Source organism: Aptenodytes forsteri, unplaced genomic scaffold (genome assembly GCF_000699145.1).
Source record: "Aptenodytes forsteri isolate BGI_AS27 unplaced genomic scaffold, ASM69914v1 Scaffold23, whole genome shotgun sequence".
NCBI classification, from domain to species: Eukaryota; Metazoa; Chordata; class Aves; order Sphenisciformes; family Spheniscidae; genus Aptenodytes; species Aptenodytes forsteri.
The window spans coordinates 2,605,672-2,621,264 of record NW_008796043.1 but is presented as its reverse complement, the minus strand read 5'-3'; the positions used below and the strand labels follow the sequence as shown (position 1 = coordinate 2,621,264).

Genomic DNA, 15,593 nt, shown 5'->3' with positions numbered 1-15,593 from the left:
CTATGCTCAAAAGCAGTGCTAGTTAAACAAATAAAAAACCCTGTAGCATAAACAACAAAATCTGTATTCAATGACAGAAAACCAGTAAGCTTCAAAGTCATAAATATCATTGTCTTGGTTAGAATGAAAAAAGTTTAGAATTCATAATTCTATTTTGAACAGACATGGCAAGAAAAAGGAAGCACATGCATTTGAGCATCCAAGTAAAATTTGTATAGAATTTTACTGTTATTTTCCTTCTTTTTTATGCAGGTACATACAGCAATTCTACCCAGAAAAAGATTTTAAGTCTCCCTCAAGCCCCACTATCTTATGTTTTATAGAAAGCAGAGGTTTTATCTTAATTTTATCAAATGCTATGGCAAGTTATGCTACTGCAATACAGGAATAATCACATCCTGCTGTATGCTTTACGTATTCCACAATGAACCAAGCAGAAGTAACCACTTGTCCTTGCATCTCAGTCAGCAGTCTAACATCTCAGCTTAGACATATGATAAAAATGACTTTATATCAGTGCACCCAACTACCAACCTACCAGTAACTGCTGGAAGATCTTGAGAAACGTAACAGTGGCAATGAATACAGATCTACTGCTCTTCTACTACAGTGCTTTACTGCAGCGTTGTTTCCCTAAACAGTTCTAGAAGCTTCTATAAATCCAAACTAAATCCTTAAAAGCTAGCAAAGAATTAGTCTGAGATATACCATAATTGACAAAGCAGAAGCCAACCAGTACATAGAATTTAACCAAAATACAAAGCAAGCCATCTTGATTTGTTCAAGGGGGGGGGGGCAGAAAGAAATCTTTGTTTTCTCCATGTCTACTGTGAGACTGTTCTTGGTTGGGGATAGCTGTATTGCCAAACAGACAAAAATGCCTTCTTGTTCATGTTTTCTCCATGTCTACTGTGAGACTGTTCTTGGTTGGGGATAGCTGTATTGCCGAAGAGACACAAAAATGCCTTTGCTGGCTGCAACAGCATGAAGCAGAAGCAGTTCAAGTCAAGAAGAAAGTCGCTGAAAAGCAGCAACAAATAGAACACAGCAAGAAAAGCACGGAACAGATTCGTGCATCCTAGGAGACACCCTGTTCGGAATCTGCAAATAAATTTATTTTTTCAGATCTGAGCAGCTCTTTATTATTTAAGAACTGGTAGCCAACATGCATTGATAAAAAGCATGCATCTCCACCTCCCTCTGCTGTCTAGACCACAGAAAACAACTAACTTCTATACTGTCAGCACAAGACATTCAGGAATAGTCTGTAGTTTCCAACCCTGTTTATGACTGAGAGATTAAATACAGATTTATGAGACAAACTATTTGAATGTTATATTATAAGTCTCAAAACTATATACTGAAAATGTTAAGTTAGAAGTAATGTTTGGGTTTCAGATTTTCTCTTCCCCCCCCGCCCCTTTTCACTGCTTGTGTCACCTTAATGCAAGAGCAAGATAATTCAGAGACAATATGCAATCCTTAATAGATTAAGTATATTATTTTCTCTATCTAGCCTCATTTAATCCTATTTCGGGGATTCTTTTAATTCTTAAAAGTGGAGTGAACAAAGTAAACTGCTGCAAAGTCTCAAATCACTTAACTTGTTACACCTCACCTCCCATCTCAGAGGAGTTTATGTACTCTCCTCACAGTATAAAGTGCCAATTAAAAAAAAAATAGTAGTACATGAGCATATGAAATTTCTCAATCCTTAGCAGTCCTGAGATTACAGGCTCTTAAAGTCCAAGTTAAATCTGGGCTTTGGTTACCACGAGGACATAGAATTTACACATTTATTAAAAACAACCACCATTACCCTTATACCAGATTTCAACTGCATCACAACGCAGCTGCATTTGTACTTCCAACCAAGGTACAGAATGCTTCAAAGAAAGTATGTTCCTTATGCTGAAGGAAGTGAATACAATAATCAATGTAACATCTATTTGAATGTAGTTGTAATAATAATGAGAAACAGATTATAGACAGAGAATTCTACTATATTAGCATGTATTCCTCAAAACAAGTTGAGGGTACATCTAGATCCTCCTTGTTGCTGGTGGCAGGATTCATTTCTTTTAGTTTGAAACTGAATTTGAAGCAGACAACTGGAGTTCCAGTGCAGTCAACAAGAAATGTAAATTTCTATCTCTAGCATGTTCAGTCATTTGCTTATTTTAGGATGCAGATGTGATTCACTCCTACCTCTTCTCTTCCCACTCATTTGCTAGAACCAGACCTCAATGAGATCAGAAGTCCACAGTGTCTTCTCTCCTAACTTTAGATGTCTACAGTGTGATCTACTGTTCTACATACACCTTAAGACAGGAAAGATAATACCAGAGTGGGCAGTTGCCATTAGACTAATACAACCTAGTATTGCTCAGCATAGCTTGAGCCCACATGTGCCAAGGGTTTTTTTGGGGTGGGGGCGTGTTCAGTGAAAAAAATCATCTTCAGACATTAGAACTTAATTTTTCCTATTTTTCAGTATCAATGAACACCAGCCAGTTTAGCTCAAACTATATGCCCCTTTTGCTCTATTCCCATCTATATCATAGCACAAAGAACTACATGGAAAAATCATCTTAACGATGTAAAAATACTTAAAGGCTCACGAACCAAAGATAAGCACACAGCTCCAGAGTAATTCACTACTTTCTGTACATACCATGCTGTAATGTAACACACGTGTCCTATATTGTTTTCTTGACAAATTTAATGTACAGTACTACTTGTTGCAACTTTGAGTAACAGCTCACTAAAAGCTATATATGATGTTTGCAATATTGGTAAAAAACATAATGAGAATGACGTTCCTTCTTGCTTTGGTGCCAATTTACTGCTCAGCAGAAGACTAAAGAAGTAAAGACTTGTTTCTTCCTTTTTGTTTTGCACATTAGTCTTCTTCACACATATAAATTGCATCTAGCATAGATGTTTTTACAGAAACTTATCTATAGCTTCCATAGTTATTGATTCATGTACCGGAGACATCCACCAGTTTCTTACAGATGCTATTTTCTTGGGACAATCAGACAGGCTATAAAACTTCAAAGTGAAATAAAATGCTATTAATTGATTAATTCCAATTGAGTTTTCCATGTCTAACTGCTCCAGTGTTTCTGCTGTTCTAACATTTTACACTAAAGGTCTTCACTTAAAAGTTGTGCATGGTAGTAGAATTTATAAAATTGATTTTGTAACACTCAGAATAATTCCACCATTTTACTATTAACTTTGTTATGAAATAATCGTTAACTTTGACTTAATACTATTAATAAGCTCCTAGTTCTACCCTGAAATATCACAGAACAGTTTACTCCAACAACTGCATAGCAGCATACTTACTTGTATATTGCTTTTCTTATCTTTAAACTGAGCCTAGCTATTTCAATATAGACAGCTAATCAAAGTTGAAGTAAGTAAGTCTGCTTTATTCAGCAATAACACATATCTGATGTTAGAGTCTACAAATGCACCCAAAGGGATTCCACTTACTTACAAGAAAACACATCAAGTCTATTTTGGGAAAGAAGCAATTGTAAAGGACAACTTCACACTAGATTACCTGCTTCTGAGGAAATGAAAATGCCTCCTTCCCAACTGTATTAAGGGCAACATGATGCTGGCCCTCCAAAATAAGCTGCTTGTTGTCTTCCACAACATATGCCTACGGAATATAATAAAGACATTAGCAGACTAGAAACTATCATAAGCTTCATAATACAGAGCTACTGACTTTCCCCCTAACTTAAGTGGAAGATGTTGTACCGTTCAAAACCTAAAGGCTAACATGACATATATTTATTTTATGTGTATGCTTTTAATTTTGCAAGCACTGACAACTGCTGAAGTTTAGGCTGCCAATTTCCACTACTTAATATTTGCATTCTGGTAAATGAGATCCTCTTCTTCAAAGCCGACTGGGTCACTCTTACAGTTCCATGATAAAGCAAGCATTAACAAATCTCTTGGTTTAAGAATTCAGAATATTTTCTTTTAAGAGAACTTTTAAGAACTGGGTGCATTCAGAGTAATGTAAAACCACTTAAGCATACTTATTACAGTAACAGCTATTAAGACTGTCTTTGCTTCTTGACACCATTTTAGTTCATTTACCTGTTTTCAGAAAAAAATTTCATCCATAAATTTTGTATAAGTACACTTGAAAGTTCAGGATGCCATATTAAATTATTTTCTAACACTCATATTTCACAGCCATATTACCACAAAGGCCACAACCATACATACCTTCCACAGTACAACAATGTTCAAATCAACTTCGCTGCATCTTTGTATCAATCTGACTGTCTCATCAAAAGATTGTTTCACAGCCCTTTGAGATGCGTGAGTATGAGATTGCACATGCGTTCTTTTAAATTCAGAGGACAAGCTTTGGAAAAAAAAGTCCGCACAAGGACTGGCTGAACTTATTATCTGCAAGGAAAAAAAACAAGAAAGAGTACTCTCAGAACAGGATGCAAGCTGATACAAGTTACTCTAACAGAGCTCATCACTGTAGTATTTCAGTTCCGTTATCTTGCTTTGCTTCCCTTTGCAAACCTACAGGATGCCCCACATCTTGGTTTCCATGCTTGCCCTGTTAGAGATCAGCCCTACCTAATGAGCTGTCTAAGGTAACACAGGGAAACAGAGCTATAGATTATTGGCCTAAAACTACAAACACCAAACGTGGAAATAAGGGCTTTGATTATTACCACCAGACAGCCTACCGTCGTATCTCAGGTGTAGTGGAGAGAGCTGAAGTATCCAACTAACACACAAACTAACTGACATGCAAGACATTATTGCTTATTAGTATTTTCCTCAGGTTAGCTAGAATTATTTATCAAAGTTAGGAACATACGTTTTGCTAGCAATAGCAAAGATAATAGATTGCACAGCATATTCCCCATGTATAAGTGGCACAGCCAGAAGTACTGTGCTGTTTGTCAAGTTTGTCATCGTTTGCGCTGAGCTTTTCCAACACCAAAAGCTTGATAAGGAAGCAGTGGTTTTAAGACCAACAGCAATGATACTTGGAGACAGCAGGATAAGTAAGAAACTTTAGCTTCCTAACCCCTCCCTTTCAAAAATGCAAAGAGGGATCATCTACCTCAGATTTTTATTCCTAACTTCAATTTATATGCCTACAAAATGAAATGGCAGTGAGTTGGTTTTCTTTGGCTTCTAAAAGCTGGATACATATATGGAAAACGTACACTCAGCATAAAATAAGCAATCTGACATCCAGCTAACTAAGTCCACTATGCTGATTGTAGATTCCTGATCTGATGCAAGTGGCCTACTTTCCTCAGGTTTTGGAAAAGCATTCGCTGTACCAAGATCATTTGCTAAAAGGATTCTTCTTCAGACAATACCTGTATGCTTAAAAAGATTAAAAAGTCTAGAGTCTTAAACTCTAAGAAAAATTGAAACAGACTCCTACATTAGTAGTTTTGCAATTCTGATACCTACATCCATTAGAGGTTTCCAGATTATTTTTAGAATAAGCTGTAATTAGAATTTTTAAACTTATCTTAGTAAAAATATAATTAAGAAAAACAATAGAACAAGAATGACATCCACAGATCTCTACTAGAAAACTAGAGGACTGATAAATATGCAAAAGAACTGCTCTGAAGAGGTGGAAAGGAAGGAAAAACATTAGCAAAAAAGTTAGCATCACAATGCGCTCCCAAAGTTGTTCAGCTGTGGAGTTGGGAACTTAAAATTCCAGACTATCCACTAGCCTGTGCTACCTTACCTCCTCTTTTTTAACAAAGACAGCTGAACTAGAAGACCAATAGTTTTTGACGTGCAAAACTCAGCTTCCCAACTATGAAAGCACTATTCCCATTTTTAAAATTTAAAAAAGGCTTTCACTGGGATACTTGCACATGACAGGGATACCTTGCACAAAACAAAATATGCAGTTGCACCAATTCACCTACCTGTTCATTTCCAAAGACAATGTCTGCAAATGTGTAATTTTCTAAGGGATAAAAAGAGAAGGCATTGTTTCAGCATCATGAGAAGTCACAACTTCAGCAAGCATCCAAATAGTATTTTCTTCAAAAAGTTACCACATTCAGGAGAGAACCCACCTTCTGAGTTTTTGCATCTGACTGCTTTAAAGCATAACTTCGCTCGCTCTCTGCTAGCAAGTTTAGTATCTGAAAGAAAAAGGTTGCAAAATTTTTTCCCCCTCAACATAATCAGAGTCCTTCCTCATTAGCAAAAGTCAGCCTTTAAACTTCACAAATAAAAAAACCACACTGATGATACTCAAGAAGCATAACTAATCAAGCAGAGCAACTGCATGACAGTAAAGATGATGAATTTTCTGTGACTGCATGGTAGTAAAGAAGATACATCTTCTGCTGACCCCTTCCATCTACTTCTAGAGCAGGAAGCGAGCCATAATACATAAAGGAGACAGAGAAAGAAGAAAGGAACAGAAGACAAAAGATTCAGTTTATCTGACTGGCTCACCCTCAATATTAATACAAGAGGAATACAGGTCTAGACTAATTTTTAAGTACATAAAATGTCAGCATACAAGTAAAGATAACATTTGTTAGATACAATAATAGCACTTTTTTTTTGCCTGGCATAGTCAGTCTTCTCAAAAATTAGCAACTTGTATTAGCTAAGGCAGGATACAGCCCTAGCAATTCTGGTATATTTCTAATAACTGAATAGAGCACTTGTCAAATATTCTATTCATCAGTTAAATTTAACACTGATATAATTAACTAAAAGTAGGAACACTGTGAAACATATTACTTGTGAGGCAAAGGAACACTGAAACATATTACTTGTGAGGCAAATTATCAGCCAACCCAGACATAGATTTCTCTACATCACAGAAATAATTTACCTGTAAGTTAAGCCCGTTTTTTAAATTAATGAAGTCTGAAAGTTATCTGTCAATATACTTTTCTTGAAACACTAACAAAAGAAGGGCTGTAGTATGTTTCAAAGGGACATAAAGTTTTTAGAAATTAATTATTCTGAAAGCCAAATTCAACTCCTTGTAAGATTCTTTTAACTGTTCTTGTCAGGCAGAAGCTAGACTTGCCATCCTTTTGGTGATAAAGATACACACCTTTGTCTTCAGAGATGTTAACAGATTTTTGAAGCTTCCAGTGCTTGCTATTACTTGAAACTTGCACAATATGAAATTCTTTAACACCAGTCTCACTCTAAGGAAGAAACAAAAATTATGTAAAATAAGACCAATCATAATTATGATGTTGTACATCACATAGTAAGTGTTCATTGCAAAGTGGCACTGTTAGAATCTTAATTTAACTCATTATTCACACCATCCATAATACAGTACTAAGGAAAGACAAGAAGAGAATTAAGACCCACAGTAACGTAAAACAACAGTCCCAGCTCACAGCAACTTCCAATTCCAGTAAACAAAGCCACACAAAGAGGAAACAAAGAAACCCCAGAAAAATACCTGCAAGCTAGTATTTTAGATTAAGACGACTATAATAAAACCTAGGCTTTTAACTCCAATGCAGAACACTGTCCACAAGGCCACTTAGTTTCTAAGATTATTTAGGAATATTGCTACATCTATCTCAGAAAACCAAGAATTTTTTTTTTTTTTTTACCGTATATACACACAATGAAAAGTAGCTTTTGGGGTTGGTTTCCCAAAGAGTGAGGTGGTAGTGGAAAATTAAGTCTCACACAATGTTATCTGTTAACTTGGTAAGTTGTTTATAAAACATTCCTTCCTCCTCAAAGGAGGAGTGGACAATATTCACTTTAGTAGCTGAAGAAAAAACAGAGCGTACGCACCTTTAAAACAAAATGACAAATCAGCTCAGTGATTCCACTACCAGCTAAGTGTCTAGGAATTCTATAAACAGAGGATTCAATTACCGTGCTTTGTGTTTGAAAAAATGGGAGCAGCTTTACCAAAAAATGAGTAAATTTAAATTAGCATGGTATGAAAAACTGAAATATTTTCACCTGCTTTGCTAAGTCCACAGATCACAACAGACATATCTATATTTGGATTTTATTTGCAAAAAAGTCTTTTAGGGTTTGGTAACAAATGTAAACACAGAAACTTCTGTCAAGCTGGAGCTTAAATTTTGACTTCACATTACTGCTAATTCTACCAGTGTTTTCACTGAAAGGTTGCGTGGGGCACAGGTTGTCTCATTCAGAACTATCTTGAAAGTTGTGATCATCAAGAACATTCATGAATTTGGAATAAATCTTCCTAAAAGAAAAAAAAGACTCCGAACTACAGTACTGGAATTTGCTTAGGATAGAGATAGTTATAGCAGACTTCCAGAGAGTTAAGATATAACGTAATGTTAGTACTCTTTCCAACAGTAACTGGAATGATTAAATATGCAAGGTTTAGTTAGTGTTTGCAAAGAAGTTGTAAAAAACCTTTTACTTAAGTCTTGGTTCTACTGGTGACACACATCTGCTGAGCTTTAGAACAGTATTATTAAAAATAACTTACAGTATTGATATTTTCTACATCCACAAACACCAACATATTGTCTCCTCTGCCTTCTTCATCTTCAAGTGCATTACTTCTGCAGACAGTAGCTCGAATATGCAGAGACCGGCTAGTACAAATAACTGCAGTGTGCCTTAATACTCTATGACTAGGAAGGAGTGGAAGGGAAGAAAAAAAAAAGAAAAAAGACATTCTGAACAACCAGGACTGCTGTCCAGAACCTGTCATCAAGAAGTTTAGCTTTTATGTTTGTCATTAATACTAAGGCCATTAGACAAGTTATTACTTTCAACCACCAAAGAGACACTTTTCTCTTTAGCTTCCTATCAATACTATATTATTTTTAACAGTCATGCTGCATGGGTAGGTGCTGTTCAAACATGCAGTCCCTTAGCCAGTTTGAAATACTACAGGAAAAGGTTCATATAGTTACTGTGACGAAAAATACATCAGAAATATTCCTGATGTAAGACAACTGGCACAGCGAAAGCAAACAGGCATGTATTGGCACAGGCATGTCATTAAGCTATTTAATGCCACCACGTGCTTTGGCAAATAAAGTTTTTGAGTAAATAAACCATAAAAGGCCCACTAGTTAGTCACATCTCCTGCACAAACGTTTACTAAAAAGCATTTAGAGAATATCACTGCATTCAACAAATTCCCCTGAACTGAGAATCTTGAAAGTTTACTTCTAGAACCATCACTACTCTGCCTTTTTCCAGGCATGCTCAACCTCCAGGCCAGCAAGCCCTTTGTAAAAGTTACCTTCCCGTTTTTCTAATGAGTAAACTTCCATTCTTGGACACCATCAAAACACGTGAGCTTTTCCCACATAGAAGCTTTGTGTTACCATAACTTCCACTTGGAAACATTAGAGGTATGTAAAAATTTGATATGCATTACCTACTAAATATGCCGAAACATCATGCAATACTTATTTTGGGAGGGGAAATCAGTGGTTTCCTAAACTCTACTTCACAGTGTCACAAGCTACAGAATAAACTTAACAGTTTTGCAGTTAATCTGCAGACAGATATATAGATGTCTGTATAGCTTTCAAGTGGCACAAATTAAATAATTTTTTGAAAATTTAAAAGCTATGCTCAGTCTACAAAGAGTACTGTTAAACGAGATCACATCTCTTAAGTTCCCCTGGAAACTTCAATACCGTAGGGAACAAATATATTCCCCAAACAACCACCTTCCATCTCTGAAACACCTCACTTTGAATACTATGAACTCAGAGGAGAAATAAGTTCTGTTCTTAAAAAAAAAAGGAAGAAAAAATAACTACATCGTAGGGGGACAAATTCCCTATTCCTACAGACTAGCTTAAAGCCAAATGAAAAGTTAACTTTGGCATTTCAGAAGCTGCAGAAAAATCTAAACAAAAGGTGCATTGGCATGACTTAGTTTGATTTCAAGAATACACCACTGATCCACGCTCTAGACCATCTTCAACTTACTTGGCTTTGGTTTACATTACAGAGCAGTCTCACAGCACACGAGCTTGGTTTCTTTCTCAGAACCAGCCTGGAAAACAAGCTCCAGCCACAAGCAGACATTCAGTCCATGTGACTAGAGCTCATCTGAAGTAGCCCTGCTCCCCACCATCATTCTGAATATGTATAGTATAGAGACCAGGTGTGCTGGTTTTGGCTGGGATAGAGTTAGTTTTCTTCCTAGTAGCTAGTATGGGGCTATGTTTTGGATTTGTGCTGGAAACAGTGTTGATAACACAGGGATGTTTTAGTTACTGCTGAGCAGTGCTTACACAGAGTCAAGGCCTTTTCTGCTTCTCACCCCACCCCACCAGCGAGTAGGCTGGGGGTGCACAAGAAGCTGGGAGGGGACACAGCTGGGACAGCTGACCCCAACTGACCCAAGGGATATTCTGTATCATATAATGTCATGCTCAGCACAAAGCTGGGGGAAGGAGGAAGGGGGGCGGGGGGGGGAATGTTCAGAGTCATGGCATTTTAATCTTCCCAAGTAACCGTTACACATGATGGAGCCCTGCTTTCCTGGAGATGCCTGCCAATGGGAAGTAGCAAACGAATTCCTTGTTTGCTTTGCTTGTGTGTGCAGCTTTTGCTTTGCCTATTAAACTGTCCTTACCTCAACCCACAAGTTCTCTCTTTTACCCTTCAGATTGTCTCCCCCATCCCACAGGGCAGGGGGGAGTGAACAAGCAGCTGTGTGGTGCTTAGTTGCCAGCTGGGATTAAACCACAACACCAGGTCCCCAGCCCTGATTACAGATCCACTCCTAGTCTGCACTGCTTCTTAAGGTGGGCAGAGACACATTCTCCAGACAAATCCAGCACACACAGCTCCATAATAAATTTCTCTCCCAGAAAATTAAATCATAACATTTATTAAGTCTGTGACCAGTATTCTTAGTGGGCTAAAAACTAAATCTAGATAAAGCCTGTTGCAACTTTTTCTCAGCTCTAGCTATGAGCTCTAACAGCCATAAGGTAGCAACATAAGAACAGTATTTGCAGAAGAGTGCAAGAGAGGGGTAAAAAGAGACAGTTTTCATTTCTGAATTTGGCTGTTTGCTAGACTGCTACACTAAGGCTTCCTGAAGGCTGATCTCTTCACTTTCTGAACAAAGGCCTATTCACCCCAGAATCTTTGAAGAACAGGTTTCTCAAAAAAGTTCTCCCGAGCCTTGGACATGGGTGGGACTTGGGAATAAGTGACACAAGAAGTCAACTTGCTACCTTTCAAGTAAAGTTCAAAAGAAAGCACTATTTGTTAGCTTGTGGTGTCAAACTTGACTGTCCACTGTCTCAAGACGGTCCAAAAAGAAACTATACAACAGCATGCAAGTCAAACCTGGAATTTAATCCCTCCAAAGAGAATAAATTTTCATCATAATACAACTACTAACCACATTTTAACTAAGAAAAAAATCTTTTGTTTTATAACATGCAGAAACAAATTAAATCATGATTTTCTTTCCCCTATGCCTCAGAAATATGTGCTTCCAGAGAAACTAAATACAAACAGAGTTTGTATTAACAGCATTCTATTAACACTCCTTCTGTTAAATTATATTAATAATTGCCACTTTGATGGCAGCAGTGTAGGCTATATAATTTCATATGGAAATTAGGTCATATAGTAGAAAAAAATTATTGCTTAGAATAGCAGATAACAGACCACTTTTACATGATCACAGCAACTGAGAGAAATTCAGTAAGATTTACATTTATGCTTACAATGTTTATGAAGTGTCTAATAAGTATGACAGAAAAAAGTAGATAAAAACTTACCACATTTTTGAGTGTCTTTTAATACTTTCATAGTAAAACAAAAAGTTAATTTCATGAACACCTTCTTCATCTGGTCCCCGTAACCACATTGGCAGCTGCACTGAAGCCCCAGGAAGAAGAACAGCATCAGGAAGTGGGACATGTATTACTTCAGGCTGACCTCCTGTACCAACCCCAAAGTCTACAGAAGAAGCTGAAGATAGCAGTGCTGTACGCACAGAGGTAGGATCTGTCACAACAGTCTTGTAAGCACTACAGTTTTCAGAAGCTGAAGGACTTAGTGGCGTTAGAACAGCAGTATTTCCACCAAAAGTAAAAAATTCTGGATGCTTGGACACAACCTTCAGTGCGGTAAGCGGACACTTGCTTACATTCACAAATTCTACATATGCTTTTCTGATTTCTCCACAGAGAAGCCCCGTAGGAAAATTTATAAAGAACACCTGTATGGGAGAGAACAGGAGAAAAGAAAAACCTGAACATTAAGCCAAGTTTACAAATGCACATGAAAACAACCACCAACGTATTTAAACTATATTGCTCTCTACAGCTTCCTGAGGAGGGGAATGGGAGAGAGAGGTGCTGATCTCTTCTCCCTGGTAGCCAGTGACAGGACACGTGGGAATGGTTCAAAGCTGCGACACCCCACCCTTAATAACATGCTTTAACTTTTGGTCAGCCCTGAATCAGTCAAGCAGTTGGACTATCGTTGTAGGCTGTCAGTATTTAAGAGGCATTTGGACAACACCCTTAATAACATGCTTTAACTTTTGGTCAGCCCTGAATCAGTCAAGCAGTTGGACTAGATGATCGTTGTAGGTCCCTTCCAACTGAAATAGTCTATTCTATAGAGTGTTGTCACTAACCAGTTAGTCAGACCATTTTAATGACCCTAGTAAGGAAAACCACTATGTTTTAATTAACCAGCTTGAAGAACTATTCTAGAAGAATGGCAAACAAACACAAGAAAGCTTCTTTGCCTGTTCCCCCTAATCTTGAAATTTGGCTACAAAAGCTGTTGCCAACTAAAATTCTAAAGGGAATATAACAATTTCCAAATGATATTAATTTGGAGGCTTCAAGTTAAACCACGACAACTTTGAAAAAACCCCACACAAGTTTGGCACTGACAGATCAGAAATTAACTGGAAATATTTAGGCATTAACAAAGTCCAAGACTTCATTGTTCAAATTACATTTATAAGCTCTGGATTCAGCTGTTTGCTCAAAACTACCAATAGAAAGTAGCTACATACCTCCAACAAAGGCATTTCTTCTGTAATAATGGGATCTAAACGTCGATCAGGTCCATATTTAATAGATGTTTTTTCCTCTTTTGTGTTATTAAGTCGAGGCCCTTGGATTTCTAAATCTTGTCGTCCTCGCACAGATAACCCATTGGAGACAAACTTTCCTGAAACAATTTTTAACAAGATTTTTTTTTTAAATAATTCCTAACTTTTTTCTGGTAAGTGATCCAAGGCTCCCTACCCAGTCTCAAAAGTTATTTTGGTTTTTCCATTATTGGGCACATGCAGCATTCGTTGATTAAGCAGCATCACTGACAAAGAACTATTCAAAGCTTACTGTCACACATAACGCATTGCTATTGCAATTTTAGACAGCCAGTCATCTGTTGTTGTGGACTTACTCTGCCCTTTAATAGTTTGACTACAATGCGGGGAGGGGGGCCACGGAGCATGAAGGTGATGTATTTATTTCCTTTCCCAGTTTCTGCCAAGCTAGAAAAGTCACCCAAAACATTTTTATTTCCTTCAGAGACAGGCCACCACTCAAAATATTTTTTTATTCCAAAGGTTCCAGTTCGTAGATAGCTAAACAAGCTTCATTATTTCTTTTAGACACTTTCAAACATGTGCTTTAATCCCCATTTCCTCCAACAACTAAATTTTCCCTGTGAGACAGTTTCAGATGAATGACTCAACAAAACATATCTAGTAGCATGCAATTAATAAGACATTTATATGTTAATATAAAGGAAAGAAAACCAAAATAAAGTCAAGATGCTAAAAAAATTAATTATATCAGCCAAATTTAAATTTGGGAATCTATGCAAAGAACTTCAGTGCAACATGTAGACAAAAGCCGAAAGCTAACAAAGCAAAAAGACCCAGAAGAAAAATGAATGGCAAGAGAGTCAGTGAAAGTTATTATGGATTCATCATGGCATAGATGGAATGTTAAAAAAAAATAATCAAAATTTAAACGGTTTCAGAATTTCCACAGATTTAAAAGGAACAGTAAGTATGGGTTTGGCAGAGGTTACTTCCCTTCTCATGGGATTCCTACAGGTGCCAATTCATTCTTTACCCATTCTAGTTGTTTCCCTTGTTTCTACATCCTTACCTGAAGGAAGGCCTTGCATCATGATAGTCAAACATTAAACACTAGAATTTAGTTCTACTCTGCAGAAGCCATGCCTCCCCCTTCCAGAGACACACAACTTAAGGGAATAATACACTTACCTGTCTGTAATCCAATAGAAGGATCTATTCCATCTAATGTCACAGGACCCTGAACAGTGCCAAGATTATAAACGACTCCCAGAATATGTAGCTCCCCTGTTTGATGGGGAAAGAGCTTTAGTCTTGCCTGTGGAGATACGTTAAATTTTTGTTGTTGTTGCTACTAGAAAAAAGTATTATTACATTTAAATGTCCAATTGCTAAAGACACTCACAGCTACATTGACTTTATAGTCAATATTGTAGGCAGATGTAACTGCATACAATAACTACAGGTCATTTACTGGATTCGGAATTTCATATATACAGAATTTACCAAACCAGTCCACAGCTGAGAGACGCTTATTACATTAGAAAAGAATCCTAAATTGTAACAAAAATTAACTGTAACAGAGGCAGAATCACAGAATGGTTGAAGTTGGAAGAGACCTCTGGAGGTCATCTTGTCCAACTTGCCTGCTCAAGTAGGGCCACCTAGAGCCAGCTGCCCAGGACCATGTCCAAATGGCTTTTAGTATCTCCAAGGATGGAGACTCTACAATCTCTCTGGGCAACCTGTGCCCAGTGCTCAGTCACCATCCCAGTAAAAAAAAAAAAGTGTTTCCTGATGTTCGTATGGAGCCTCCTGTCTTTCAGTTTGTGCCCTCTGCCTCTTGTCCTGTCACATCATCCCTTCAGATATTTATACACACACTGATGAGATTCAGAAGTTCCGGTACTTCATATATCAGTAATGTCTTCTGTAAGTTTAGCATTAAGTTCAGATCATAACAAGTCTGAACTCCACCCTAAAGTTCAACACTGAAAAGACTATTTTTAAAACAAAGTATAGTACTTACCACTTTTGTCTCCTCACTATTAATTAAAAATTCTGCTATTGCTTCAGTTCCTATCATATCATCATCACATGTTCCCTGAAAAGAAGAAACAGCTTTTCAAATACTATTACTCCTAGGCAGAAAAAGTGCCATAAATATTACTTCCCACACATTTCCTAAAGTGTTCAAGGAAAAAAAAGCATACAAATTTCAAACTGCAGACAGTTAGGACCAACAGGTGCTGTATACCCAGCTTCTCAGGCTTTCTGAATTAAAGCAGCAGCTAGAGAGCTCAGTAAACATTTACTTGAGAGAAATTTAAGATTTATCACTATAAATTGGAACCATTCCCTATCAATTTCACCAATACTCACAGAAATATTTATCATATCATTAAAGTAGCAGTTCAGACCACAACAGAAGGGAAAGCATATGGTAATCCTTAAGACTTTGTTGTGGTTTAACCCTGCAGGCAGCTAAAACACCACAAAGCCA

General features: G+C 37.2%; 1 protein-coding gene across 1 annotated transcript in view; it reads right to left on the bottom strand.

The window, feature by feature from the left end:
- The window catches only part of TRAPPC8 (trafficking protein particle complex 8), a 51,593-nt gene that overhangs the window by 10,639 nt on the left and 25,361 nt on the right, over nt 1–15,593 (bottom strand). Inside the window, exons 17-26 of the mRNA XM_019473763.1 lie at nt 15,120–15,194; nt 14,282–14,408; nt 13,052–13,209; nt 11,796–12,238; nt 8,510–8,657; nt 7,118–7,214; nt 6,114–6,182; nt 5,961–6,001; nt 4,258–4,443; nt 3,575–3,676 (exon numbers count right to left, since the gene is read on the bottom strand). Of these exons, the coding sequence (XP_019329308.1) occupies nt 3,575–3,676; nt 4,258–4,443; nt 5,961–6,001; nt 6,114–6,182; nt 7,118–7,214; nt 8,510–8,657; nt 11,796–12,238; nt 13,052–13,209; nt 14,282–14,408; nt 15,120–15,194 (1,446 nt within the window). The remainder of the gene's footprint in view (nt 1–3,574; nt 3,677–4,257; nt 4,444–5,960; nt 6,002–6,113; nt 6,183–7,117; nt 7,215–8,509; nt 8,658–11,795; nt 12,239–13,051; nt 13,210–14,281; nt 14,409–15,119; nt 15,195–15,593) is intronic.